Genomic DNA, 21,882 nt, shown 5'->3' with positions numbered 1-21,882 from the left:
TTGCTCAAAAAATAAAAACTGCAGAGGTGATCAAATACCACCAAAAGAAAGCTCTATTTGTGGGAAAAAATTACTTCAATTTTGTTTGGGTACAGTGTCGCACGACCATGCATGTCCGTTAGAGAGACGCGGTGCCAAATCACAAAAATTGTCTGGTCATTAAGGGGGTAAATCCTTCAGGGCTGGTTCAAGCATATTTCCACTTTTGTAGTCAAATTTGAGAAAACCCCACTGTATGTTTGTGTTCCCATTCACACAGCATACCTAAGAAAAAAAAGCTAAAAAAATAAATATTTCTTACCTTTTTTGATGTTTCTCAGTAGGAGGTATCGTGGCTACATACAATGGAAGAAGCTCAGCCTCTACACCTTTAACCCTTTTTTAGGACACACAGGGGCTGATTTACTATAGACAATGCGCTGCGCTGGTTCATGGCTCAATTGGTGCGCCGAATAAATCATTAATTGAGCGTGTGAACCGGCACAGCAGTGGGCGCAATGCAATAATAAATATGTAAACGGTAGAAGCCGCCAAGCTCCCTTTAGAAGTGTATGGGAGAAATCAAAAGTGTTAATTTTAAAGGTTAATATGCAAGTTTTTGTCATAAAAAGTGTTTGGGGACCTGAGTCCTGCCCCAGGGGACATGTATCAATGCAATTGTTTTTCTTTTTTTTTTAAACGGCCGTTTTTTCGGGAGCAGTGAATTTAATAATGCTTAAAGTGAAACAATAAAAGTGAAATATTCCTTTTAATTTCGTACCTGGTGGGGGGGGGGTGGGTGTATAGTATGCCTGTAACTTAGTTTCCCGTGGTTAGAACTGTCCCTGCACAAAATGACACTCTGAAGGAAAAAAAGTAATTTTAAAATCACTCGCGGCCATAATGAATTGTCGGGTCCCGGCAATACAGAGAACAGTCATTGCTTAAAAAAAAAGCGTGGAGGTCCCCCCAAATTCAATTACCAGGCCCTTCAGGTCTAGTATGGATATTAAGGGGAACCCCGTCAAATTTAAAATAAAAATGACGTGGGGTTCACCCTAAATATCCATACCAGGCCCTTCATGTCTGGTATGGATTTTAAGGGAAACTCCACCCCAAATAAAAAAAAATGGTGTGGAGTTTCCCCAAAAATCCACACCAGACCCCTTATGCGAGCACCCAACCTGGCCGGCCGCAGGAAAATAGCGGCGGGAACTTCAATTGTAAGCAGGTCGTCCGGGGAATCAAGCAGAGAAGAAGAAGCTGGTGCAAGATGCGGACGAGAAGACTGAAGGAAGAAGCAGAGGAAGAACAAGATGGAGGAAGAAACCCAAATGCAGAAAAGAAGAAGATGGGAGAAGAAGCGCGGAAAGAAGACATTAAAAAAGGAATTGTCAAAAACCGGCTATTGTGTTTTTGACTTTTTTTGACTTTTTTTTGGGGTTGAAATGGTAGTGGTACAATGTACCCCATTACCATTTCACACAGGGGGGGGGCGAGATCTGGGAGTCCCCTTTGTTAAAGGGGTCTTCCAGATTCTGATAAGCCCCCTGCCCGCAGACCCCCACAACCACCTGGCAAGGGTTGTGGGGATGAGGCCCTTGTCCCCACCAACATGGGGACATGGTGCTTTGGGGGGACCCCAAAGCATCCTCCCCATGTTGAGGGCATGTGACCTGGTACGGTTCAGGCGCTCTCTCGTCCCCCCCTTTCTTGCGGCCGGCCAGGTTGCGTGCTCGGATAAGGGGTCTGGTGTGGATTTTTGGGGCAACTCCACACCATTTTTTTTTTTTAATTTGGGGTGGAGTTCCCCTTAAAATCCATACCAGACCTGAAGGGCCTGGTATCGATATTTGGGGGGAACCCCCACATCATTTTTTTTTATTTGAAGGCGGGGTTCCCTTTTAATATCCATACCAGACCTGAAGGGCCTAGTAATTGAATTTGGGGGACCCCCACGCTTTTTTTTTTTTTTTGAGCAGTGACTGTTCTCTGTATTCTTTATAGCCACTAAAATCTGCTTGCACAGTACCGACAGATTTAATTGTGGCAGACACAGCTGCCCTGCATACTCCTTAAAGCGAAGGTTCACTCAAATAAAATTTTTCTCAGAACAACTTCTTTAGACTTCTTTTTTTTTTTTTTTACGCTGTACATACCTTATAATCTATCTTTTCATTCCGGCTTCTGGGTACTTCTCCCCGCTGGAGTAGGCGTTTCCAAGCTGAGGAGGCATGTCATCTGGGAGGTCGGCCAGATGATGTCTTTTCAGCAAAAGTTCCCCCCGGCAGATAAGGCCCCGCCCCCCGTATTGCGTAGGCGCGTCCGAGTCACAGCGTTTCCTAAAGAAGTTGATTTGAGAAAAATGTTATTTGGGTGATCCTCCGCTTTAAAGTGTTTGTATAGGCTAAATTATTTTATTTTTTTGGCACCTGTAAAGGAAAAAGCATAATAAGCTCATTATGAAATACTTACCTTGGAACAAGGTGTCGGTACCGCTGCCGATCCACGCCGAGGGAGATGACATTTCCACTCGGCATGTATCGCAGCTCGAGTCGCGATGTCACTCCCGCGCATGTGACCGGGAGACTTCTTTCCGGCAAGGTCCGGCGGCCACCGGGCCTTAAGCCGAAAATCCCCGGTGCGCATGCGCCGCTGCATTCAGCGGCTAGTTGCGAGGGGAATATCTCCTAAACCGTAAAGGTATTTTTTTTTACCTACAGGTAAGCCTTCTTATAGGCTTACCTGTAGGAAAAAGTTAAAAGAAAACCTATACAACCGCTTTAAACAAGATAAGTAACTAGGCTTTTACCTTGAAACAACTAAAGTTGTTAATGTACAACACTTTGAATTATGTATAGTCACATAAGTGTAACATAAAAAAAAATCGGGTCCAGAATAGAGCATCTAAAAAAAAAGTGTTATACATTAACAACTTTTGTTCCGGTTTAACAGGTCTGTTTTTTCATTGTTTGAGCTGCTTAAAGTTTTTCAGAGGAAGCTGCTCTGACTTTTCACTGGTTTTACAAGATCTTCCATCTTTGAAACATGTACAGACAGTTTCAATTAGGATGAGAGGCATTATCTGTGTCTATCTCAACCTGCCTTGTTATAGGCCTGTCACCTCAGTGAGGCATCATGGCAGAACTCAAATGGCCAATAAGATGACCTCTTAGTGGAGAGCATAGCATTACTCACATCATATGCTCAATCTTTATTTTAGATTTTGTGTTATGTGTATAATATTTTTATTTCTACATGTCTTATAATATATGTTGTAATTCTCTCTTCAGCACTTGGATTTACTTTCCACCCATAGTTTTTAAAATATACTCAATATCGTTTATTAAAAGTAGTTTTTAATTTTTTTTTTTTGCTATGAGTTGCAATGAGGAGTGGACATTTGTGATAATTTGATTCTCCACTCTTTAAATCGTTACCAGATAGCTTTTTCTTATCTCAAGCATGTCAATGGCAATAGCAGACTCTAAACCTTCATAACTTCTTATCTCTTACTTCAGCTCAGTGCTGGAAACCAGTACAACCCTGATAGACAGTTAAGGGCCTCAAAAAAAAAGTCTGTTTCAGGCATTTGTCCATGGGGTCATATAACCTGAAACATTAGAACCGCCGAACCATCCTACTCCAGCGGATTTCAGCTTCTCAAAGGGTTTTCAGGCTGCCAGCAGTGGGGCTGGAGAGGTCAATTGTCACCCATACGGAAACACAGGGCTCTCGTGCATGGTGCTAAACACCCAGTGTGCATGAGGCCTAATGATGCATTTGATTGTATTCCTATACTCCTGGCAGCGCATGTGTGCTTCAGTGGGGGCACCTTCTGCTCTAATGGCTCGTACACGCAATCCAAAATTCGTCCGAAAAAATAACGCTTTATAAGCGACCGTGCGATAATCTGATTGTTGGTACACTGCTTTCGATAGCCGATCATGACAGTTCATCCGATTATTATCCCATGGTGCAAGCACAAAAATGTTACCAGATCGTATGATTTTCGTTTAATCAATACAGTTGTCGTCTGAAAATACAAAACATGACATCCTTTCCGGTTTTTCTTTATGATGTCGTACGAGAATCACAATAAGCGTTTATCGATTGGTTTGCGCAAAATGTATAGTGTTTACAAAATAGGGGATAGTTGTATTGCATTTTTATTTATAATTTTTTTTTTTTTACTACTAATGGAGGTGATCAGCAATTTTTTTTTGTGACCATGACATTATGGCGGACACATCGGACAATTTTGACACATTTTTGGGACAATTGGCATTTTCACAACAAAAAATGCTATAAAAATGCATTGTTTACTGTGAAAATGCCAATTGCAGTTTGGGAGTTAACCACTAGGGGGCGCTGAGGGGGTTAAGTGTGACCTATATAAGTGAACACACGATCAATGACAGCGCCACAGTGAAGAACGGGGAAGCTGTGTTTACACACAGCTCTCATCGTTCTTCAGCTCTGGGGACCGATCGCGGGACTCCAGCGGCGATCGGGTCTGCAGGTCCCGCGGAGCTTCGGACCGGGTAGCGGGCGCACGCCCGCGACCCACGGCTGGACACTTAAAGGGACGTACAGGTACGTGCTTGTGCCCAGCCGTGCCATTCTGCCGACGTATATGTGCAGGAGGCGGTCCTTAAGTGGTTAAGGCACCATAGCACCCTCTCGGATCAATTTAGAACTTGCAAAAAGGATTTAGGTGTACATGGAAAGAGCAATACAGCGGTATTAAACCCAAAAGCAAACATTTATTATATTGCAGCTTTTCAATCCTTCTATTTGCTGGCTGCATTCATTTTCTTTTTCCTTTGTGTTTACCTGGTAATCTGGCCAGTAACGCACCACCTGTATTAGAGTACCCCCTCTCTGGATGAAGGAGCACAGGGACACCTTTGGACAACAGCATTTTAAAGTGGAGTTTCCATCCCAAAAAATTTTTTTTTCAATTATTGTGCTCATTAGACCTAAAAAAGAAATAAAGAAAAAAAATAAAACATTTTTACTCATCTGGAAATGCCTGTTGCTATGCGGTCCCACGAAATCTGCCTTTGGAATCACCTAGGATTCTGACATCATCTCCCTCTAATGCTCCTGGGAAATGTGTGTCATCATTTCCCAGTATGCAGTGGGCTACCCGATTACCACTCCCCATCCAAGACTTCCAGGAATTAAGTGCTTGTGGGCTTCACAATGCCCACAAGCAAAATGACAACGGTGTGGACATATAAACTATATTTTTAAAATAACTATGCGGATCGGTGGCGAATTGTAAAATAGTAAGTGACCGGATTTATATTATAAAAACGCATGATGAAAGGACATACATTTAAAAAATACTAATTGTGGTTGGAACCCCCGCTTTAAGTCTGGGGGGAGGGAAGTGTTAGATGGAATAGCAGATTTAAATACACAAATTCCATTTCACACTACAGTTGCACAAAAAAGTTACAGTATTTTTTTTTTTTTTTATATAAAGATTTTAAATGAAATAAAGATGATCATTGTAAGCAGCTCTCTGTGTTAAATGTTTTTACTCAACACTCAACCTGCTACATTTGCAGGAGATGATGTTCTGTTGGAAAACAAGAGTAGGGCCAAAACAACTAATCGATTAATCGATTACAATTTTCATAATCGATTAATCGGCCAGTAACATAATGGGGTTAAAAAAATAAAATGATCCCTTTGTAGTACAAAAATGCAACTCGCTACTGTAAATATTACTTTCACTGTCCCACAGTAAAAAAATGAACCCCTTACAGTAGCGAATATTTTCTCTTTTTGTACTTATTTTTGTTTTTTTAACCCCATTATGTTACTAAACATCTCAGACCTGGGTCACACCTCTGTTTTTTGGTGCTTTTTGCAGAAACACAGCTGCTGCGTATTTGGAAAGGGCAAGGACTTTTTAATGCAAAACTGTGCTATTTAGTTTTTTTTGGTTCAATATACTTCAATGGAGAAACTGCAGAAAAGCATGTAATGTTTTTTTGCGGCAATTTGTGTTTTGTAATCTGCCCAACAACAAATTGGCCCAAAATGTTTTTAAAATTCTAATATATATATATATATAATATATATATATATATATATATATATATATATATATATATATTTTTTTTTTTCAAGACTATTATCCGATTAATCGAAACAATAATCGGCCAACTAATCGATTATGAAAATAATCGTTAGTTGTTGCCCTAAACAAGAGACTTGCATGCTGCATCACCAGTTAAAAATTGGAACTAAAACTTTTTTTTTCCCATTTTGGATGGAGTAAGTACCGTATTTATCGTCATATAACACGCACCTTCATTTTAAGAGGGAGGTTTCAGGAAAAAAAACAACGTTTTAAATAAAGAACTTTGAAGCAAAATAAGGATCAGTGCCCATCAATGCCCATCTGCAGCCTCCTCATTGCCGTGAACGTAGCCTGATCAATGCCCATCTGCAGCCTCCCCATTGCCGTGAACGTAGCCTGATCAATGCCCATCTGCAGCCTCAAAATTGCCCATCAATGCCCATCTGCAGCCTCCCCATTGCCATGAATGCAGCCTGATCAATGCCCATCTCAGGGAGGGGGGTAGGATGAGCACCGTCAGATTACATACAGCGAGAATCTCCTGTTTACTTGGCAGCTTCTTTAATACAAAGTCCCGCCTCTTGGACTGGCTTCAATGATAGATAGAACATTGGTACAATGCCGACCCAGGAGACGGGACTTCTATTACAGAGGCCGCTGTGTAAACGGGAGATTCTGGCTGTATAGCCAAACAGGAAGTGATATTAAATTAAAACTAACATCCCTATTGGAGGATTTTCCCTCTATTACTTTCTGGGGACAACCCAAAATATGGGCTTTTCTTTTACTTTCACTTTCAATGATAAATAGTAAATGGGACAAATAAAGAGTGTGAATCTCCTAAATGGGAGGCACAGTCCGCAATAAAAAAAGAACCTGTTTGAATCCTTCTCCACTCTATCCAAAACTTTAAAAAAAACGTTAATTATACTTTAAGGCCTGCTTCACATCTATTAGCATTTGTTTCTGCTCTTAGAAGCTAAATTGTGTAATACTAGGTGTCCATGCACAAAAATGTTTTTGTAGAGTTTCTTGGAGCATTTTTCCAGCCAAAAAATATGCTCAATGCTCCTAGCTGCTACTAAAATACTACGAACAGCTTAATTTTGAGCTTTTTTTTTTTCAAGTACTACAAAAACACCAATAAAATGCTAATGCTCCTAAGCCCAGGTTCATACTGGGCTGCGGGAATGAAGCCGTGCAAGTACAGCTGAACTCGCACGATTTCTTGGGCCTGCAGTACCTGGTCAGCCTGTGCCCTGGCAGTGTTATCAGGGGCTGGTGTACTCGCTGTGTCCCAGGGTTAGGCAGGCTCTGTGTCCTCTGTCATTGTAGCCTCCGGATCTAGTGGGAGAGGTTCCTGGTCATTAGATTCCAGGAGAAGGGAGGGTGTCTTAGGCAGGTTGTTCTTCCCCTGGGAGCCGCTGAACAGCTATATGGCCGCCTCCTTGGCTGAGCGCTGTGTCCGGGCGCCATCTTGACCTCCATGTTCTGCTGCTGTGTGATAATCTCTGCCCCCCTTGAGGGACATATCCGACGCCGGATACAAAGCACAGCTGAATCGGTGAAGCTGTGAGGAATCTTCCGGTGCAAGTTAGGGTATTAGCCAGGATTTTCGGCGGAGCTGACACACCGCGCTGCTTACTCCATCAGCCGCAAGCCACGCCCCCCAAACTCGCACGATTTCACTCCTGCTTGTCAATCCTGATTTTGGCCGTGATTACAGAGACATCTGTGCAGGTTTCTGCCCAAATTTCAATGTAAATCGTGAGCCAAAATCTCAAAAAGTAGTACAGAAACTGCTTTTTGAAATCAATGCAGTGCCGCAGATGCACTGATTAGGATGGTGCCATTGTCGGCAAATGCCACCGATTTCACATGTCAAATCGCACCAGTGTGAACCAGGGCTTAAAGCTACTAAAATGCTACTAGAAGCATGCACAAAAATGCTGTTATCCGCATTTCTCATCCATTGTTTTTTTGACATTTACACTTGTTAGCTTTTATAGTGTGCATGGAGCCTAAAACGAATTACATCTCAGAATTGGTAAGTTGCAATATAATGTTTTTTATTTTGGGTTTAATATCACTTTAAATCTTCCTATAAAATATGTACCAGTTTAACTGCAGCCTTCTCTACTCCACTGCCTTTTAAATTGCACAGATCTCTCAGCTTCCAGGAGGTGGAGATGTCACACACTGCACAGAGAAGTGAGCTGAGTGTAATCTAAGTGGTGGGAATTTACCCATCCCCCCAAATGTACAGTCTCATAGGAAAACATGCACCACTGAGGCTGTCAATCACATGCTGTGTGCTCATGTGAGGCAGGGCCATGGATTGCCTAGTGTCTGGGGAAACTGTCAGACATGCAAATATCAGAGGAAAGAGAGAGCAGACAGAAATCACACCAAGTCCTTTGGACTGAGGCAAATACACCAAGTCCTTTGGACTGAGGCAAATACACATTATACAAGGCTATGCTTTGTTAATGTTTTATTTCAAAGGTTTACAAGCTCAGCATAGATCAAAGCACTTCATTGGAGTTCCATACACATGAGTGTAATTTAGTGCCACTTATTTTTTCACTATTGAGTTTGGATATACCAGTGATGGCGAACCTTGGCACCCCAGATGTTTTGGAACTACATTTCCCATGATGCTCATGCACTCTGCAGTGTAGTTGAGTATCATGGGAAATGTAGTTCCAAAACATCTGGGGTGCCAAGGTTCGCCATCACTGGGATAGAGGTAAAAAATACAATCGCATTTCTACATCATTTAAGTGGCAGCAGGTTAGTTAGGTGTTTTTTTTCTTAAGGCACAGTGGTGGTACTTCAAGTGTGGGCATACAAGACTTTCTGACCGTCAGCCATAAATAGATCAAAGCTAGCTAAAGAACTTCAGTCTGTGTCTGCAAAAAAGCGATTAATCGATTATGAAATTTTCATAATCGATTAATCCAGGGCTGTGGAGTCGGAGTCGAGGAGTCGGAGTCGGGGGAAATTTTGGGTACCTGGAGTCGGCAAACAATGCACCGACTCCGACTCCGACTCCTACTAAATTTAGATTGGAATTAAAAAAAAAAAAAAGCAAGTTTAAATGTCCCAATTCACAAAAAGTTATAATTAATGACTTCTCTACTGTAAGAATAAAGAGCAATGCATGCAGTGCCTCACGTAACCGCAAAACGAACACGTTAAGTGACCGTGAAGAAGCATGCTTTTCATGTGCTTCACTATATGGCACGCAACGCACAATTAGGAGCTGCAATACTTATACTTTCCATAGTGTTGTGTTCTGCTTTTACAGGGAACGCATGTTAGAGAACCAGTAAGTGTCCAAATAAAAAAATTCCAACAGGAGTTTTATAAAGCACTAAAAGAAGTTGAAAAGTATGATCGCTCATCAAAACTTACTGTTGAAGAAGCCATCCTTGTTTATCCAGAGATCGTTAGTGATGTGGCCAGAATAGTTACTGCAATGCCACCCACCCAAGTCAGTGTCGAAAGATTATTTTCAGCCCTAAAAATAATAAAGTCTGACTTAAGAGCCTCTATGAAAGAGGATCTGGCAGAGGCAATTCTCTTCCTTAGAACTCTACATTGAATTGATTTGCATTTGCTAAGCCTAGAACTACATTTCAAGATGACTAGAAACCATTTCTAGGTTTTGCAGATTTTGTTTTTGGTTCATTATAGATAAGCTTTGTTTTTGTTCTAAAACAACCAAATAATGTGGTTTGTATTTTTGAACTGTTAAAGATCATGTTCCTGATGTTTAAGCCTGCTGCTACTATCCAGTCACTTGATTGTTTTCATTGTGTTTGTCTTTTGCTTAAACTGTGCAATACAGTAGACTGTTGGCTTCCCAGCCAGTAGTCCTGTGGTAGGTTGCGTTTCTTTCCCTCAAGGAATGTATAAAATACATTCGCATATTAATACAGAGGAGTCGGAGTCGGAAGTACATAAAACTGAGGAGTCGGAGTCGGAACATTTATCTACCGACTCCACAGCCCTGGATTAATCGGCCAGTAACAAAATGGGTTAAAAAAATGAAAATTAGCCCCTTTTATAGTACAAAAATAGCAAATAATCACTACTGTTAATGTTATATGAATACGAAAAATGTTCACTTGCTTTTTAACATTCAGTTTTAAAGCTGGTTCACACCAATTTTGGGCTGAAATCGAACCTGAAACGCACCAAAAAAAGCACATTTTTTTCTGACACACCGCACCGGATCCGCTGCAGAGATATGTGAACCAGCTCAATTCGCATAGGTGTGAACCCGGCCTTGAATGTCATTTCTGAAAGAAATCTACAGTACATACACTGTCTGAAATTTCCTTTGACTAAGAAGTTTTCTATTATTTCTAAACTTCCCCATCACTGTGGTTGAAAATGAACATTGATTTGACCCCACTGACAATGAGAAAGTTGAACGAATGTTCTTAAAATTATAATTTTTTTGAAGGAAGACGTTGTATGGCCACCTTGTTTTATTTAAGGTTATTAACCGATTAATCAAAACAATCGGCCAACGAATCGATTATGAAAATAATTGGTAGTTGCAGCCCTAGTAATGATACATTGTCATAACAATTTAACTGCCCAGTTCTTTTAATATACTTGCTTCAGAATGAATGCACTGTGCCACTTCTATTTCCAGCCTATATAATTCATGGTAACATTACTTCGCTTACATCCTGCCTTTACATTTATTCAGCCATTGTTATATACATACTTGCCTGTCCCAAGTTTTCTGTTTTATGTAATGGTTCCCATAGGAGGCTTTCTAGCCAACCACAGACACGTGTACATCAGTAACCCCGTCTAAGAGGAAAACATAGCTGTTCTTACTGCTACATATCATGCAGACTATCTAAATATTTTTTAAATTACCCCATACTTTTTTTTTTTATTGAATCTTGTTATATGAAATACCATCCTCTGTTTCTCTACATACGCTGTGCATCTCTCCTGAGACAGTTGTAAGCTTTACTGTGCATTTGCATTGAGGTTAGTCACTTGTATACTGTACTGTAGGCATTCCAATGCAAGCAACATATTTGGAAGAAGAGGGTCGGAAAAATGGAAATACTGAGAAAATTATAACGCGTCTAAACATTATATTTATAGGTATAGAAATGGTGGAAATAGGATGACAAGCATATATACTTTGACATGCCGTGTTTATGTGCATGTTGCGGCGTTCATGGCCATTTCCGTGTCTCTCTTTCTCTTTCTTTTCTCTCCTCTCCCCCCCCCCCTCTCTCTCTCTCTCTCTCTCTCTCTCTCTCTCTCTCTCTCTCCCCCCCCCCCCCCTCTCTGCCTCTCCCTCTCTCTCTCTCTCTCCCTCTCTCTCTCTCTCTCTCTCTCCCTCCCTCCCTCTCTCTCTCTCTCTCTCTCTCTCTCTCTCTCTCTCTCTCTCTCTCTCTCTCTCTCTCTCTCTCTCTCTCTCTCTCTCTCTCTCTCTCTCTCTCCTCCCCCTCTCTCTCTCTCCTCCCCCTCTCTCTCAATTCAATTCAAATAAGCTTTATTGGCAGGACCAAATACATGTTGGCATTGCCAAAGCAGTTGAGTTTGTATAAGAAAAAGGGGAAGGGGGGGTAATATAATGGGGAATGGACATAAGTCTGTGAAAGGATTTTTAAGTCCTCAGTTTTTCATGTCCCTCTCAGTCTGTGACACGCTGTCACGTATTGGGCAGCTATCTTCACCATTGGCTCCTCTTCTCCCAGTAGGAGTTTCCTCTTCTCTTCTGTAGAATTGAAGTCCGGGATGAGTACTTGGGGCAATGTAGCAGGAAGTGTTCCTCATCCTCCGGGACCCCTGGTCACATTGCTGGCAGTGTCTACTCTCCCTGGGCTTGTAGGTCTGTCTGTGCCATCCTAATTCCATTTCCAGGCTGTGGGCGCTCAGTCTGTACAGGCTCATTGTCTGTCTGTCTTTGGGGTCTTGTAACACCTCCAGGTACGGGGCCAGGTTGTAGTCTCTCTGCAGTGACTGGTAAATCGTTAGTTTTTTGGAGTTTGTTATTTCGTATCTCCATTTTCCAACATGTTTTTCTTTGGAGTTATCCATTATGTTTTTTATTTGAGATTTTATCAGGCCGCATTGTTGAGAGTTTGGGATATACCAGGTGTTGATGAGTTCTTGCAGGCCACACGGCCTGGGCCTTACTGTCCAGTAAGGCTTTATGGTGGTATGAGTTGGGACTGCTGTTTTGTAGGTGGTTCCAGTATGATAGCGCCCTCTTCTGTACTGCGAGAAGTAAGGGAAATCTGCCCAACTCGGACCGGCAAGCACTGTTGGAGGTGCTCCGATGGACTTGGAGGAGGTGCTTGCAGAATTCCAGATGGAATTTTTCTGTTGGGCTGGGGTCCCATTTGGATTGGTCTGGGTAGGTGACAGGACCCCAAACTTCACTGCCATAAAGAAGAATTGGGGCGATGACGCTATCAAATATTCTGAGACAGACTCTCACGGGTGGTTTTAGGTGGTACAGCCGTCTCCTGATGGCATAGTAGGCTCTGTATGCCTTGTCTTTTAGTGCCTCTATGGCTGGTTTAAAACTTCCTGATTGGGTAATGTCTAGGCCGAGGTATGTGTAGCTGTTAGTTTCATCCACTGTGCAGTTGTTTATTGTGAAGGAAGGGCTCTTTGTTTTGTATTTTTCTTTTGGAACACCATGGTTTTTGTTTTGCTCGAGTTCATTGGTAGTGCCCATGTGGCACTGTATTTCTCCAGCACTTCCAGGCTGTCTTGTAGGCCTTTCTCTGTTGGTGACAGAAGTAGGAGGTCATCCGCATACAGCAGGAACTTCACCTCAGTGTCATGTAGAGTCAGTCCTGGTGCTGGGGAGGATTCCAGAGCTGCAGCCAGTTCATTGATGTAGATGTTGAAGAGGGTTGGACTTAGGCTGCAGCCCTGTCTGACTCCTCGGCCTGCTGGAAATGTTCAGTTCTTTTCCCATTCACCTTTACGCTGCAGCTGTTCTCAGTGTATGAACTCTTGATGACGTATGTTTTCCCTCCTATTCCGCTCTCCAATAGTTTGAGGAACAGGCCTGGGTGCAACACTGAGTCAAATGCCTTCTTAAAGTCCACAAAGCAGGCGAATATCTTCCCATGTTTTGTATAGTGGACATGGTTCTTGATTAGGGGTGCAACAGATCGTCACTGATCCGTAATCCGAACGGGTCACCCCGTTCGGATCGGCACACCACGCGATCCGCGGAGCGCTCCGGAGCCTCGGCCGTAGGAAAGTCCCCGGCTTCGGCCTAGCTCCAGAGCGGCGGCCATCTTGCTCCACCCCAACCAATCACAGATCGGCTGTGATTGGTTGGATGGGATGTCCCATCTCTGCACCTGATTGGCCTGCGTGATGAGCGCCCTCTCTGATTGGAAGGCTGCCCGGATTGGCTGGCTGTCTTGGCGGCGCTCTGGGAATCAGGATGAACGTGTGGAGCTTGAGGGGGAAAAGTGAGCACCGCTATGAAGGATGGGGACTCTACCATATAGAACCATTGGCCGAGCTAGAGCCCAGACTTTTTTTCATAAATCTTTTTTTTTTTTTTGCTGATCCGAAAATGATCCGATCCGTGACTCCTGATCCGAGGATCAATCCGATCCGTGAGTTTTTTGATTCGTTGCTCCCCTAGTGTTGAACGTTCAGAATTCGGTCCTGGTTCCGACTCAGCATTTGGAATATCTGGGGTTGATTCTGGACTCCTCGGAAGCGAGGGTCTTTCTACCCCTGGAAAGATTGCAGACGCTCCAGTCTGCTGTGAGAATTTTGACGTCCCACAAATGGTCGTCTCTCTGATTTTGCATGCGAGTTCTGGGCCTCATGGTGGCCTCGTTCGAGGCTGTACTGTATGCCCAGTTCCACACTCGAGTACTATCAAGTGGAACAGATCTCAATGGTCGCTGATCATCAGATTCAGGTCAGCAACCTGGTCAGGGCCTCTCTGAATTGGTGGCTGAGATCCCCGACTCTTCGGTCAGGGAAGTCCTTTCTCCCCTTTCAGTGGACGGTGGTTAAGATGGACGCCAGCCTCACAGGCTGGGGGGCGTCTGGGGGGGTCCAGTCGGCCCAGGGTCGTTGGATTCTAGAAGAATCCCGTCTACCGATCAGTGTCTTGGAACTTCGGGCGATCAGACTTTGCCTCTCCTCGTGGTCAAGGAGGTTGCAAGGTCAGGATCCAGTCGGACAACGCTACAGCGGTGGCTTATATCAACCATCAGGGGGGAACTCGGAGCTCGGCTGCATCGTCCGAGGTCGCTCACATCCTAAAAATCGCGACTCTATATCACCATCACACCTCCCATGCCCAGTGTGAAAGGAGCATTAATATTCATACCCCAGCACTTGCCATTTTAAACTTTCAATGCTGAGGTTCCTGCTGTCTCCCTGAACTTCTGATCTTCACAGAACAAAAGTAGACAGTGCAGTCTCCAGCCAGTCTGTTGAGGGGGACTGCCTTGATATCCTAGGCTGTGGGTCTGATGCACACAGAAAAATGTAGGGCTGCAACTAACGATTATTTTCATAATCGATTAGTTGGCCGACTATTGTTTCGATTAATCGACTAATCGGATAATAGCCAAAAAAAAATGATTTTTTTTTAATTTTTTGGGACAATTTGTTGTTGGACAGATTACAAAACACAACTTGCCACAAAAACACATTCCATGCTTTCCTGCAGCTTCTCCATTGAAGTATATTGAACCAAAAAAAACAAAATAGCACCGTTTTGCATTAAGTCCTTGCCCTTTCCAAATACGCAGCAGCTGGAAAAAAAATCATGGATGGGAACATGTCCCATAGGAAAACATGGAAATGAACTGTAGTGTGTTTCTGCAAAAAGCACCAAAAAACACAGAGGTGTGACCCAGGCCTGAGATGTTTAGTAACATAATGGGGGTTAAAAAAAACAAAAAGAGCAAATAATCGCTACTGTTAGGGGTTCATTTTTTTACTGTGGGACAGTGAAAGTAATATTTACAGGAGCGATTTGCTTTTTTGTACTATAAAGGGCAAATTTTAGTTTTTTTTTTAACCCCATTATGTTACTGGCCGATTAATCGATTATGAAAATTGTAATCGATTAATTTCATAATCGATTAGTTGTCGATTAATCAGTTGTTTCGGCCCTAGAAAAATGCAACTCCTGGATCCAAGGGTGGCTCCATATGTAGCTGCAAGAAAGAGACTGGCGTCACCCTGAAACTGGAAACCTGGAGCAGTGGTCATGGCAGCAGCTTCAAGTAATATAGGCAAGGGTTAAATGATAAAGAAGCTGCATGCTCAGTAAGTGACTAAATCGGCTGTTGAAAGTGCTTAAAAGTACTACCGTAAGGGTTTAATATCACTTTAAGCTTGAAAACTTTTGTAGGGTTGTAAACTATTGTATGGTTTCTGTTACTCCTGTTAACATGGTTTCATATAGTCTGACAAACCGCAGACTTACTCCATCTGAGATTAAGTTTCTCGCTGAATGCAAACAAGAATAAAATGTAAGCAATGTCTAACAAGTGAGATTTATTACAGTTTTCCCACTGTATTATTTAAGCATGTTACTATTCCTAATGTAATCTATTAAAAAAGATGTATGTCATTTGCATTATAGAACAATTATAGTTTAATTTGTGGAGTAGGCTTCAAGTTGTATCATCCAATTCTCCTTTCACACTTTTTTTTTTTGCAGTTATTTATGACTTGAATCTGTAAATCGCTGTCGCCAAGTGTGTCTTTTGGAATTCAATGTACTTACAAGTTGAAAATGTAGGGCTGTTGATTAAATGGCTGGAATTTTTATAGGTAGTCATAACTCTTAGCTACTCTACCTCCAGGATTCTGCCTTCTTTAAATATAAGCCGTTAAAGTGAGAACGCCTGAATGGGAACACCTTCATAAATGTTACAAGTGATATATGAGATATGTTTTGCGGTTATTGGTTACAGCTCCACCTAGAGCTAGTGAGGTTTTGTGATTTTCACGTTTTAGAAGAGAAAAGGTGATCGTCATTCTGTGAAAAAAAAAAAATTTCTTTAATGTACTTGATAGTCCAAATGTCTCGGCTGACAGATGACTAACAAAGCCGAAAGATTGCTCAGACAGGGACTGTCAGATACTGCATGAAATTGTTTGTCTGTTAACATAGTTCACTTGTTTGAGAAGACAACTCTGCAAGAAGCAAGATACCTTTTGAGTCTAGGTAGAGAAAACGTTCCTTTTATAAATAAGGTACAGGGTCCCATAAACCTGTATCTAAGCCTTTGGTCTGGAGTATAATGCTTCTATCCACTTATACATATGTGGGCCTCTGCCAACATGTTGTAGTGTCAAAAGCATATAGTCCCGGTCCAATCTGTTCAAAGCCTTTTCGGCATCTACTGACTGAAATAATAATGGTTTCTTTCCCTTTTTGGCTTTGTGCATTACAAGTTAATTTCTCAATACATTATCCCTCACTTCCCCCCCAGGGACAAAGCCCACTTGATCTTTCCTTTTATCATAAATAAGGATGCAGTACTTAGTGTTTTAGTTTTCACGCCTAATAAGGATTTCATCTTATTATGTGAGATATTGTTTATAACGTATGTAATCATCTTCTTATGTAAGATATTGTTTATAACGTATGTGACAAAAAATTATCAAAGTTTAAGGACTACGCCTTGTAAAATCATGAGAAATCCATCTCCAGCCATTCTACTTGTTACTTGACTCCTTTGGATAATTAAGCAAAAAAGTAAGATACAAACTTAAATTAAGCTGGCTTTATATCAGTAGAATTTTTTTTTTTTTTAATATAAATTTTAAGAATGTTCGTTGGATTTTCTAGTTCATAGGGGCGGGGGTCAAAATTGACATTTTGTTTTTTTAACTGCAATGACGAGAACATTTTAAAGAGCAGGATGAATTTCTAGAAATCCTTGAATGTCATGTTATGTAATGTTGTGTCTTTTTCTAAAAAAAATTCTATAAATATATTTTAAACACAAAGGAGCCAAGTAACAAGTAGAATGGCTGGGGATGGATTTCTCATGATTTTACAATGCGTTGTTCTTAAACTTTTTCGACAAGAAGGAAGATATATCCCCTGAGTGGACTTTTAAGGCACTCACGTGTAAACAAGTATTGCAAACATATATGTCATTTAGTGGTGCAATGGATCACAGTTGATCCATGATCCGAACGGGTCACCCCATTCGGATCGGCACACACTGTGACCCGGAACTAGGCCGAAGCCGTGCCCATAACATTAGGAAAGACCGCAGCTTCGGCCTAGCTCCGGAGACGCAGCCATCTTGATACACCCGGCGGCAGCCCTCCTTTCTGTTTACACCCACAGAGGAGGAGGAGCCAGCACTCGTGGGACACACCGCTGGGAGTACTACCTGGGGGGGTCTGTCTGCACTACCTGGGGGGGGGGGCTTGTCTGCCTGTACTACCTGGGGGGTTGTCTGCCTGTTACTACCTGGGGGGGTGTCTGCCTGTTACTACCTGGGGGGGGTGTCTGCACCGAGGGGGTTCTTAACTGAGGGGGGTCTATAGTTGGTGGGAGGGGGGTGTCTGCCGGGTGACACCAACCCTAGTGACGCCACTGCAGTGGGGGAGATGTGGATATTACAGTGGGGGGGGGGAGATGTGGATATTACAATGGGGGGGGGGAGATGTGGATATTACAGTGGGGGAGAATTTTTTATTTTTTTTGCCGATCCGAAAAATTATCCAATCCGTGACTCCTGATCCGAGGAACGATCTGAACCGTGAGTTTTTTGATCCGTTGCACCCCTAATGTCATTTATTATAAGATTCAAACATAGTAATAAAGAATTAGATGAAATTGTGCATACATGGAATTTATACAGTACAGCATGTGAGTTTATATAAAAAAAATAACCACAATGAAAGATATATATTTTTTGATGAATCACCCAACGTCTCGGAGAATCCAATCTCCTTCAGGGGTGTGTAGAAAAATCAGTCATGTGTATATTTAGAAAAAAATCTTTATGCATCACATTCCATAAAGGGTTAAAACCAAGGAAGAAAAAAATAACGAAGCTGTGTCCTGGATATGCTGATCTGCACTTTCCTATAGCTGATAATAGGCAGTGACTTGGCCCCTCCCGAAAGTAAATCACAACTCGGTAATACTAAAGCCGACTGCCCAGATCCTTCAACATGAGGAGAGTAGTTTAAGATGGATTACGATGTATTGATCAAGCCAATGCAATGACCACTGTGGGGAACCGCTCCGGCGTCCAAGCAAAATGCTAGTTTGACGCCGGAGCTGTTCCCCACAGTGGTCATTGGCTTGATACTTTATATACAGTATCTTACATAATAAGATGAAATCCTTATTAGGCATGAGAACTAAAACACTAAGTACTGCATCCTTATTTATGGTAAAAGGAAAGATTTCTAGAAATTTCTAGCCGTGTATGTGGTTTTTGTTCTGGTCGTGATCTCGATTCAACCCGCTCACAATATCTACAATATCTATGCACAATGGTCACACTACAAATGCACAACTGGCTTTAATCAGCAAAGGTTAAATTTGGATCAGTGCATGACAGATACAAATATATGTTACAGCTTGTATCCATGGTACAATGTGATTAATATGGATCTCACAGACTAAACACTTTATGGTAGTACTTAAACTGTACTTTTAAAGTTGCTGAAGGTACAAAAACCTAATTAAGGTATTAGGCTCCATGCACACAGAAGCTGATAAACTTATTGGCGTTTTGGCATTTTTTTTAAAAGCCCATAAACTGAGCCCTATGTTGGCCTATGTGCCCATGCACACATGGGCGTTTTTTAGTGTTAATGAGCTTTGGAGTTTATTGGCTTTTTTCTGAACGCACAAAATTTGCATTCAAAGTTTCGGCGGGAAAAAATGCTAAAAACGCAGAAAAATTCTCAAAAACACTGGCGCCAGTGTTTTTAGTGTTTTTTTATCCATTAAAAAAGAAAAAACGCTACAGGAAATTCGGGGCTCAGGTAAGGGGTGGGAAGGTATTTTAGAATGTTTTTTTTTTATATCTATACACAATTGTTTTGCCTTTCATTTCAATTTTAGAATGAAGGCAGTTTTTTTACATGGGGATTGTTTACAATCACTTTAGAACACACAAAAAAAAAAAAAACAAGCATATGCTCTTTACCCATGCACCGAATATATATCATCAAAATGCATGCATGCTGGTAAACGGAAGTTTAGGAGAAGTTGGGCATTTTTTTTCAGCTGCCCCTGAACTCTCCTCTGATATCTTATCAGAACATGTATACAGGGTCGTTATAGTAGTTTTTAAGCAGTTGAGTTCAAAAGCATTTATTGAAAACGCAAAGAAAAAAAAAAAAGCATTCAGGACTGATGTTCAGGTGCATTTGAAACGCTAACTGTCAGTAAATGCTGCTAAACACGGTAACTCGTGCTTCGTTTACAGGCGGTTTTAATTTTAACAAAACAAAGAAAATTGCGGCTTAATGACCGTGGTGCCGCTTATTTGTGTATGGTCAGTTTGAAGGGGTTAAATCCTTTTCTAGACTTTTTACTACCCAAAATCTTTTTTCTGATGGCCTTGGAGAAATCTCTAGATCTTGGCATGATGGTACCAAACACAAAAAAAAAAAAGTCCCCAGTATCTAAAGTTTTTTATGATAGCCTCCACCTCCCTAAATATGTTCTAATCATTGACTCCTAATTCAGACCAGATTTTAAGTTCATGGATTTGAAGTGGTGGTAAATGTAGTTCGATGGTAATTGTACCTTTTTTTTTTTTTTTTTTTTTTTTTATTTATTTTTTTTTCGTGTGTCAAACCTGCATTTTTGTTCAATTAGAATATGTTGAAAATGTAAATTTTCAGATATTTTTTTTTTTTTTTTTACATGGCTTTATGTATATCATACTGTATGTATGGGAAATAAAAAAAACTAATTCTTTATGAAAATAATATCCTTAGATAAGCATAAAGTCTGGAGCAATGTAATAAGGTTGATGGAAAAATCAACTGATTATGAATTGTATGATTTATTTTTCTGAACAAAAAAAAAATCAGGTGCTTTACTTTACGTTAATCAGTATACCTATTCTAGTGCTGTATTTGACTAGCTTCATAATGGTTTCTTTGTGTGTGATGAAGTATTGACTGCATTTCCCTGAATCTATTCCAGGCAGTTCCTCCGAGTACTTCCTTTGCCCACTGAAAACTGGAGCTCTTTGGTTGAAGAATGGTGCTGCCACCCTGATCCCTTTGCCAATCGACGATGCTTGCCCAAGGTTAACGACTGCTTTCTGGGAGACACGTTCCTTTTGGTGAATAAAGCAAATATCTCAGACCCCCCTGGAGAGACTAATGAGATGTCAGCTGTTCCTCATCCAGTTGATGCTAATGTCTCAGTAAGTTATTAGTGTTAATGATATCAACTAATTGGTACATTTATATTGCCCAGTATAACTTTATTATCTCAAATGAGGTTTATTTCAGACAGAAAGGGGGCTTTTAATCTTTCTCAGCTACTGTTTCCAAGTCCTCTTATCAAATTGTGGTTTGTGAGTGACTTGAAGTGGGTTATTAATTTTTTCTGAGTATATTGCATTTAATAATATTATATCTTACTGTAGGAGTCAAAGTTTATAGTCAATCCTGCTGCTACCATTCTGTTCATCTGTTTAACTAGAGAAGGAATAATTTGTTTCTTGATTTATTACAATGACCTTTTGGCCTTTAGTTAGTTTCTTCTCCTAATCACACATACCTAAAAGGAACAAACCTTTTTTAATTGCCTTGTGACCCTCAATACTTTTTCTGATAGGTTGCATTAAAGGGGACATCAATCTGGTGATGCTGAAACCTTGCTCAAAGTCTGCCATTTTGTTGCCTCATTCTTCCTTTGCTTGTTCCACTTTACACAACCATGGCAGATGATTTGTCTGTCCAAGAAGGCAGAAGGTAATAATCTTTCCTTGGTGTGCATAGACAGGTTTAGGAATTAGAATTTTAACATCTGATGTTGGAAAACTGCTATTTAGACAAGTGGACGTTTTATGCAGACTAACTCAAAAGCACCCAAAATATACATGAATAAGTATAGTTTGGTTAATAATTCATATACATTTCTGATTGTGATTTAGTGTAAGTTTTTTTTTATTTTTTTTTCCTTTTTTGTCATATCGATGGAAATCCACTTACTGTATATACAATAAAAAAAAATAAACACAACTTGGGAAACTTGTAAAAGCTAATAAATACCAACCTCCACAGAGTTCCCCCTTACATTAGAGTCTGCAGGATTCCCCCCTTACAGTGCAAGGAGGAAGTCTGCAAACCCTGATGCAAAGGGGAACACTTAAAACCTCCCGTCCACTGTCAAAGTCTCCTTTAGATTTACCAAATTTTTATAATAGAAGGAAACGCCTATCCAGCCAATCACTCTATATCCAATCAGGCAGGCCATTGCACTACATAATTGATGACAGATATAAAGGAGATTGTACAATCAAATTGTATAGTGTATGGCCACCTTTATACACCTAAAATTATTAGTTGCATTTTCAGTACCATTAATTGTTAAAAACACACCAAAAACAGAAGCAAACACACATTTTGGACATAGCATATGCCAGCCGATTAAAAAGACGAGCAAAAGCTATTAGTATTGGTCCAACTCACCCAGGTTACAGTATGTTTGTCCCATTGCCATCAATAGTTTTTTCCCCTAGTGCTGTATTGTCCATAATCCCATCAGGTACAATGTTTTAGGATTTGTATGTACAATTCTA

The 21,882-nt window shown here is 41.1% G+C and overlaps 1 protein-coding gene across 2 annotated transcripts in view; it reads left to right on the top strand.

Moving 5' to 3' along the window:
- UBE3D (ubiquitin protein ligase E3D) overlaps positions 1 to 21,882 on the top strand; it is a 297,731-nt gene that overhangs the window by 90,029 nt on the left and 185,820 nt on the right. For both annotated transcript variants that reach the window (XM_040350019.1, XM_040350017.1), the window contains exon 4: positions 20,274 to 20,499. In XM_040350019.1, the coding sequence (XP_040205953.1) occupies positions 20,274 to 20,499 (226 nt within the window). The remainder of the gene's footprint in view (positions 1 to 20,273; positions 20,500 to 21,882) is intronic.

The sequence above is a fragment of the Rana temporaria genome, chromosome 4 (assembly GCF_905171775.1).
Source record: "Rana temporaria chromosome 4, aRanTem1.1, whole genome shotgun sequence".
NCBI classification, from domain to species: Eukaryota; Metazoa; Chordata; class Amphibia; order Anura; family Ranidae; genus Rana; species Rana temporaria.
This window is presented reverse-complemented; position numbering and strand designations above follow the sequence as displayed.